At 42.2% G+C, this 8,388-nt stretch overlaps 1 protein-coding gene across 1 annotated transcript; it reads right to left on the reverse strand.

Annotated features, from left to right (window-relative positions):
- Positions 1 to 6,003: 6,003 nt before the first annotated feature.
- On the reverse strand, positions 6,004 to 8,037 carry LOC142355389 (uncharacterized). The gene is made up of 3 exons (XM_075407586.1): positions 7,596 to 8,037; positions 7,072 to 7,511; positions 6,004 to 6,987 (listed from the first exon to the last, which is right to left on the reverse strand). The coding sequence occupies exons 1-3, from the start codon at positions 8,035 to 8,037 to the stop codon at positions 6,004 to 6,006; spliced, it is 1,866 nt and encodes a 621-aa protein (XP_075263701.1).
- Positions 8,038 to 8,388: the final 351 nt, after the last annotated feature.

Raw genomic sequence — 8,388 nt, forward strand, 5'->3', positions numbered from 1 at the left:
AAAATTAAGGTACTGTGGAAGAGACCACAAGTAAGCAGGAAGGCAGAGGTTCGAGACCCATACCCAGAGTTCAGCCTTGAATTTTTTGTAAAATCAACGGACGCTAAGTTCAACGCAAAATATGTAAGATCTGCGCAAAATTCAACGCAAAATATATAAGATCTACGCTAAATTCAACGAAAAATATGTAAGATCTACGCTAAATTCAACGTATTTAACGCAAAATTATGTAAGAAAATTGCGGTGAAGTTTCCGACTTGTCAACGCTAGTTACCGTTGATCTTACATAAATTTGGCAAAATTCCTCTGCCTGGGCATCAAGTCCTTTCGTTTTTTTACTGCAAAAGAAACGAGATGATTGCAGCGAAAAAAAAGAGTTCAAACTTGCCTCAATCATTTTTGCAGTAGTACCTCAAAAATCACGCAGAACATTTCAGTGGAGTTGAGATTAGATAGTGAAACTAAAATTATATCTGCTCTGTTTTATATAATCGTATCCAGATTTAAATATGAACACCCGGGGTCGAGTTGTTCCCTACAAAAACATGCAAGAGTGGGGCTGCAATAGGAGGTTTTTTCGAAAATGAATCCCACCCATCCGGACTAAACTATTCTCCTGAATAGTACAATACAGTGAAATTAGTAACAAGTAAAAGTTTATAAAAGCACCATCACCATATTTTGGTACGACAGTGTCTTTTTAATCAGCGTTGGTCTCCTCATTTTGCATTCTCTCAACTAAGTTCAGTCTCTCTTCAAACTGCATGTCAGTTCCGATATCTCGTTGATCATCGTTGGACAAATTGTGAATGTTTCGTAGTGTTTTTGGACTTGTAACACTTCTTCGCTGCCCAGACAGCCAAGAGGACAAATGCAAGACACCATAAAGAGAAACCACGCAGACTAGCCAGCTCTTTAAATGTATGCAGTGTTGACCCATGGCAAAAGGATTTGAAGTTGTTTTCCTCAAAGAGATGTTGATGGATTTTGTCTACCATCTCACTGACTAATTCAGGCGTGACATCAAGCGTAGGGACATCCTTGAGTGCCGACCTGATCTTATGCAACATCAAATTCCGACTCTCTTCTGTAGGAGTGACCGCTGGAATTTTCGGGATGTTGAAAGCGGCATCCAGTAGTTCGGGCGTTGTGATTGCTGTTATTAGTCCACTTTGTTGAAGACAGTATGCTGGATCGGGCAACATGACCAGTCCATTCTTCGGGTGAACCATCGCAGGGGGGTGTACTAGGCAACTTTTACAGGCTGGTACACGGTTTGAAAACTTTCTGCCCCCACTGTACGTTATGTTATAAAGAAATTGTTGATCGTCTGCCGCGTCGAGGAGGTACATAGAGTTCCCAAGGTAGATTTCTGTCGGTAAAATCGGCAATTCGGTTACTTCTCGTTTGCAAGTCTTCAAAGCAGCTACCTCGTGATTGTATAGGAGTGAAGTCAAGCAGAGTGGATCTTGTGCGCTCACCAACGCTACTGGCTTGGTGCAAAGTATCAGCAATTGTGTCCCCAAACAAGACAGATATTCCTCACTCTTCAATTCGACATAGCTTTCTTCTCGCCTTGATACAAAAAAATAGTTCCTTTCTAATTTTAGAGTTGCGGCCGTCGTTGTGTTCTTGATTGGTTGTGGCAAAGGGATTATTGCTTTGTACGCATCGTGAATTGGTTCACCACTTTATACTGGCACCGTCATAGTGATTAACAGCCCGTGTGGATTGGAAAAAACATTTCTCACTAAGGGCAGGCTGTAAAGTAAACTTGAGTGGTCGTATGGTATAGAACACTTTTTATCTCCCAGCTTAAGAGTTGTAATCATTTTACGTAAATCCTCGTAGGGTACTAGTGCGGCTGGCAGTATTCCTTTGGATAGCACTCCGATGCTTGTAATAAATATGTTTCTCTTTTCCGTCAAATATAGTGTTTGTACTTGTAACTCACTGTGCATAGCATTGAGAGTCCATGATACGTTGTTAATTGCACTTTGGGCGCAAAAGGATTACTTAAAAGCATCAGACTTTCGATGATCACAGGCTTGGGCTTGTTCTATTTCCTCCATTGTTTTTTTTTGAAGAACCTCCAGGTTTGTTTGCAGAATCTCAAAGTTATCCTCTGAGTAGTTTAGCACTATTCGTGTGTCTTCATGAAGCTTCAAACTACTGCTGGCCATGACCTGAATAGACTCTTTCTTCGTTGTGCAGGTGAACCATTCGTGATTCCAAATAGTGCAATCGCCCTTCTAATTGTTCCATCTTTCGCTTAGAACTTTCGCACAGACCAAAAATTGAGAGTAGTCTACAGCCTGCTTTTTCCAGTAAGGGTTCTAACATTATCGCCGTCGCATCTCCCATTGCAAACAGCAGTGGTGATCGTCTCTGCCGCTGAAGAGTAGTAGTCTGGTTTACAAAAGATGCTACTTCTTTGACAAGCTTTGTCCTCTCTTTCTCTGCTCTTGCATATTCTATCTGAATAGATGAGATTATTCCGTCAAAGTGGTGCTGTAATAGTGCGCTTATTTCTGGGTTGTTGCAAAACTGGGAGCTCTTCCAAGTTTTCCGTTCCAATTGCTGAAGTATTGAAGAGAATTTGTAAATTGGTCGGAGATCCACTTTCAACAGCTTTGGAAGTGGGACTGCATTATCCACAGTCAGTTATGAGTCGGCCAATGAAACTGGAGTTTGAGGTTGAAAGAGAACATGCGCAGTAGTTCGTGCACTCTCTGCTGTTTGCTGTCGCACCGCAAGTGTTAATATATAAATCAGAAGTTGTACATCTAAACATTAATATGGTTAATTACTGCGCTAAACCTAGATAGCGTTTTTTCTGAATTAGAAAGAGGGCTACATTCTCTAATAATTCCCCCCAAATTCGTTGAATTTTATTTGAGCTAATCAGCTCGTTTCTTAATACCGGTGATATATTAACTTGCGAGATAGTTTTTTTATGGTGCTATTTGAATATGTTTTACGATCGTCCCCATCATTATCAAAAATTTCGGCTAATCTTTTGATCTTTACATTTTTTTAAGCAATGCTATATAGAGAAACTAAATCAAGTTTCTTTTTTTATTTTTTTAATTTGTTTTAAACATATATATATATATATATATATATATATATATATATATATATATATATATATATTCTTTTTTTTATTCGTCGTCAATTCCGAATCGTTTTGGGTACTTCACTGCGCGTCTTTCGCGTGTTTTAGCGATGGAGTTCACTGTTTCGTCAGTTTTGGTTCCCAAAATTTCTGCAAAAGTTTCTGGTTTGCACATTTCCCTCTTGGCGCTTGCAGGTGTTGACTGTGTTTCACTGTGGTCCCTCAAGACAATTTTTGGCTTGTGTGGTCGTTGGGGCAGTGGTGTAGAGTCAATCTCTTTGGCTGGGGTTACAAAAGGGGTCTGTTTCTCCTGTGTTTTGTCTTGTTCCGGAGTGATCGGTTCTGCTGGTATGTTAGTCTTAGTGGGCCTTTTAGTTGAATGTTCTCGCTCTGCAAAGAGATCGTTGTAAAATTCTTCATCCACGTCCATCCATTTGAAGGGACTTTCTTGTTTGGGTCGTCTTGCTGTTATTTCTGGGGTGAAAGTTTTATTGTCTTCTTCAATGTGAACTTCCTGGTCATACGTATTTTGGCGGCTGGGCCATTTCTCCGGATGAGATGATCTTGTTTCCATTCTGGGTAACTCGTATTCCTCCTTCACAGGCTTCAATCGATTGTAGTGGACTATCTGCCATTTCTTGGAGTTTGTGTCTTTTGAGATTTTGTAGTTGACTTCTGAGGTCCTTTCGATGATGTTATATGGTCCAATCCAGGGAAGAAAAAACTTCATTGATTTTGCATTTTGGGATGCGAAAAGCCAAACTTTCTCTCATGGCTTTAGTTCCTCTCCACAGACGTTTTTCTGGTACAAATCTTTTTGTCTTCCTTGTCTGTTGCCAAGTGTCTCTCTGACATTCATATGTGCTTTCGTGAACTGTTCATTGAGCCATCTTGTGAATTCGTATTTGGTAATTTCGTGACCAGGTGCTTTCGGGAGTAGCAGGTCAATCGGGTATTTGCACTCTTGTTCAAACACAAGTGAAAATGGAGTCTGTCCTGTTGTTTTGTGTACGGTCGTATTATAGACGAAGTTGAGATAGGGAATCATTTGATCCCAGCTACTTGGATTGTTTGCGCAGTATTTGGAAATAATATCCGCAACAACTCTGTTGTGACGTTCTACCATGCCATTTCCTTGTGGGTGATATGGAGATGTTCTTGTCGTCTCTATTCTAAAAATTTAGCACACTTCTAGTAGTAGTTCGCTGCAGAAGTTGGCTCCTTGATTGGTGTGAAGGCAATCAGGTGCTCCGAACGTCAAAACCCAGTTCTCCACAATTGCTCTACTAACATCTTCGGCCGTAGTTCTTTCAAAAGGAACGCAAGCCACGTATTTCGTAAAATAGTCTGTCAATACGAGTATGTATTTTGCAGCGCTTGCCTTTGCTCGGGTATCATGTCCCAGGATATCTGCTGCCACTTTGCTGGATCGGATCCCAACGTTGATTGTCTGGAGATGGGCTATTCTTTTCTTTCCAGCGGTACTTCGAGCTTGACACCGGGTGCAGTTCTCACGTTTTCGTTCATTGTCTTTTCTCATATTTGGCCACCAAAACTTCTGTCTTGCCCTGTTCAAGGTCTTTTGAAAAGCAAAATGGCCTCCACTGAGTTTTGAATCGTGAAATTGTTCCAAAACTGTCTCTCTGAGACCCTGCGGTACTACAAGTTGTTTTTGGGTTGTATTGCTTCCTTCCACATGCCACTTCCTGTATAGCACGCCATTAGTCAGTTCCATCTGGTCCCAGAGACCCCAAATCGCTACTGCTTTTTCTCCGTGTGCTATTGCGTTTGCTTTCCTGACTTTTAAGTCTCTCAGCGGATTTTGGTCTGGATGTTTCTCAGCGTTTGCCCATTGCAAGATGAGACGTAAGCAGTGATCGTTTCTTTGAGCCAGCCTAAGTGAATTGACGTCTTCTTGAAATTGAATACTCATTGGTTCAATCGCTTCCTCGGCTGTAACTAAGTAAATTCTTCCGAGGGCGTCTTCCAAAGAGTTAGCTGATGGGCAACTTCCAAACATAACCAGTCTCTCAGCTTCAGTTAGCTCAGGAGTTGTGCCAAACTGTCTTGACATTCCATCTGCATTCCTGTGCTTGTCTCCTGGTCTATGTACTACTTGAAAATCGAATTCTTGCAGTCTTTGAAGCATCCTGAATATCATCCCGTCATTGTTTTGTCTAAATAACCACTGTAGCGATGCATGATCTGTTCTGAGCACATATTGAGTTCCCCAAATGTAAGGCTTAAACCATTTCATCGCCTGAATGACTGCTAATGCTTTTTTTTGTTGTTGAGTAACAACTTTCTGCTGGCGTCAAAACTCTGCTAGCGAAAGCCATTGGGTATTCTACTCCATCGACAATATTCGAGATTACTGCCCCTAGACTGTTGTCACTTGCATCCGTGTCCACGATAAAAGGAGAGTTGTAGTCCGGATGTTTGAGTACTGAGCTATCAATCAAAGCCTCTTTCAGTTTCTCGAACGCATTTTGGCATTCAGTGTTCCAAGTGAAACGGCTGTTCTTTTTTGTTATCTGGAGAAGAGGTTTCGCTATCCCAGCAAAGTATTTGATGAAACATCTGTAGTAACTGCAAAATGCAATAAAAGACCTCACTTCGGTAATGTTTTCTGGTCGTTTCCAGTCCCGTACTGCAATGAGTTTTTTTCATCTGGTGCAAATCCCTCTGGGCTCAGTTTGTATCCTAGATAGGTTACCGATGAAAGAAGCGACATTTCTTAGGTTTGAGCTTAAGTTTGGCCTGTCGAAGAGCGTGAAAAACGAGGCGCATGTGTTTTTCGTGTTCCTCCACATTCCTACTAAACACCAGAACGTCTTCCAAGAAGATGAGGACAAATGAGAAGAGATATTCATTGAAGATGCTTGTCATAATTCGCTGGAACGTTCCCGGTGCATTGCAAAGTCCAAATGGAAGTCTGAGGTACTCGTAGTGTCCACAATCGGGAGTGACGAACGCAGTTTTTGGTATAGCACTCTGCAAGCTAATGGGACTTGCCAATGTCCAGAGGCTAGGTCGAGGCTTGAGAAAATTGTTGCTCCGTGAAGATGATCCAGTATCTGGACAATTCGCGGAAGGGGAAAAGCGTCTTTCTTTGTTAGTTCATTTAGTCGTCTGAAGTCTGTGCACATTCGATTGCTCCCATCCTTCTTGGTAACGAGAACGATTGGTGCACTGTACAGGCTGTTTGATGGTCGGATAATGTTTCGTGCCAGCATGTCCTCGATCTCCTTCTTAAACACAGTGATCTTTCCAGGTGCAAGTCTATGGGATGCAAGCTTGTTGGGCAGCGTATCACCTGTTTCAATCTCATGCTGAAGCAAGTGTGTCTGTCCAAGTTCGTTGTCGTTCATTGCAAACACATCTCTGAACTCTCGTAGCAGTGTTCTTCTGTCGTCTGTTTGTTGGTTAATGTCTGGAATTGCTAAAGAACAAATCTGTTCTAACTCTTCATTGCATGATAGGGTTAAGTTTGTTTCTGCAGTTAACCCGTGCTGTGTTTCTTGCGTTGTTTCGATTTGATCAGGACCAGATTCTGCTTCCGTCTCACAAAGATGTACGTGCCTGGGGACTTCAGGTTTATAGGCAAATTGCAAATTTACAACATTGCTTTCTTTCTCCATCATTAGCTGCTTAGTATGGAAATCCATTGATACTTTATTCTCCTCCATCACCTGGGTCCCAAGTATCAAAAGCACGTCTGTGTTTGGGGTCACCAAGAGATCAGCTTTCACTTTAACCCCAGTGTCGAACGTTATTTCGCCAGTGAAAACGCCAAGTAATTCGAAAGGATCATTGGTGGCCGAAAGAACTTGTTCTCGGAATGGTCGGAGTTTGGAACGCTGTTCGTACTGTGAGTAGGCTTTTTCTTATAGAATGTTCACATTGCTCCCAGTATCCACTAACGCTTTGTGTTTTTGTCCGTCAAGATCAACCATCACGTAGACTGTAGGCCCAAAGACTGCTTCGGCTTGAACTTTGTTGATACTGCTCACTTGCTCTGAGTTCGCTCTCTGTAAAATGCTTTTTACGATCGGTTGTCTATCGGTGTCCAAGTTTGCGAATATACCCGGTTGTATTGTTCCTTTCTGTGGATACTGATTTGACAAATGCCCAAACTCGCGGCAAATATAGCACTGCATCGCAGACGTTCTGGGTCGAAAGCTTTCCGGTCTTCCCGGAGTTCTACTCTGAAATCTGGGTTGACTTGATTCGGATAGAAATCTTGTTTGGGTCTCAAGAATCTTCTCAATTATCATCTGTGTATGTCGCTCTTGCTGCTCTAGCATCTTATTGAAGCTTGTGGTCTGAAACTCCATCATTTGGTTGAAACCCGATGACAGACTGGTGTTAAGTGCTCTAAAGTCAGCTGTCACTGAATCGTCATGATCTTATTCACCCTTTGTCCATCTCACATGTCCGTTTCTTCGTCCCCGCAGTCGACTAAAGTCCGTTTTACTGATGGCGTCTAGAGCAATGGCCCGTTTTGTAGCTGCATTGAAGCTTCCCGGTTCTTCCTTCAGGAGTGTATATCTGATTTCGCTGTCCAACAGTCCGTCCATAAAGGCATCTTTGTTAGCTTCCTGTTGTCCCGCAACATCAAGATGAGCATCGGCTGCCTCTCCTAACCTACGATCTCGCCTTGAGAATTCTTGGATTGACTCTGATTCCAATTGCTGACGATTATTGAATTCGGTGCGGGCACTCCTTGCGTTCGGAAAGTCGCCGATTCTGTTGTTAAGAGCGTTCAGAACTCTCGCTATGGTCGGGGCTGATTGCCCTTGCACTTGTTGAAAGTAATAATTGGGGAGATTGTAATACTCATCTAACGCATAACTGTTCAAACACGTGGGTATAACCTCGCGTTGTCTCTGGTCATCCCAATTATTGGCGTTTGACATGAATTCGAAGTGTCGAACCCATCTTTCGAAACTCTCGAAGTCGCGGCTAGGGTATCGGAGGCGGGTGAGAAGGGGTGGTGCTACGACTATTTGCTGCTGATTGTTCGCCTGGTTCTGTTGTTGCTGTTGCTGGTTGTTTGGTGCGTTGTTCATTTTTGGTAATTGAAGTAATTTTCGATGTAAAACCAAACGTATTCCAAAGATCTAATTCATCGGTTCTCTCAAATTCTAAATTTTCGTTTTTTAAAAAAAATGCAAAACCGCCTTCTAATCAGAAGCATCCCTCTGTGCTCGCCAATATAGAATCTGAATATTTAGGGTGGAGGTTTTACCCTTTTCACAATTCCACAA

The sequence above is a fragment of the Convolutriloba macropyga genome, unplaced genomic scaffold, assembly GCF_964194025.1.
Source record: "Convolutriloba macropyga unplaced genomic scaffold, txConMacr16.3 SCAFFOLD_4517, whole genome shotgun sequence".
Classification (NCBI taxonomy): Eukaryota; Metazoa; Xenacoelomorpha; order Acoela; family Convolutidae; genus Convolutriloba; species Convolutriloba macropyga.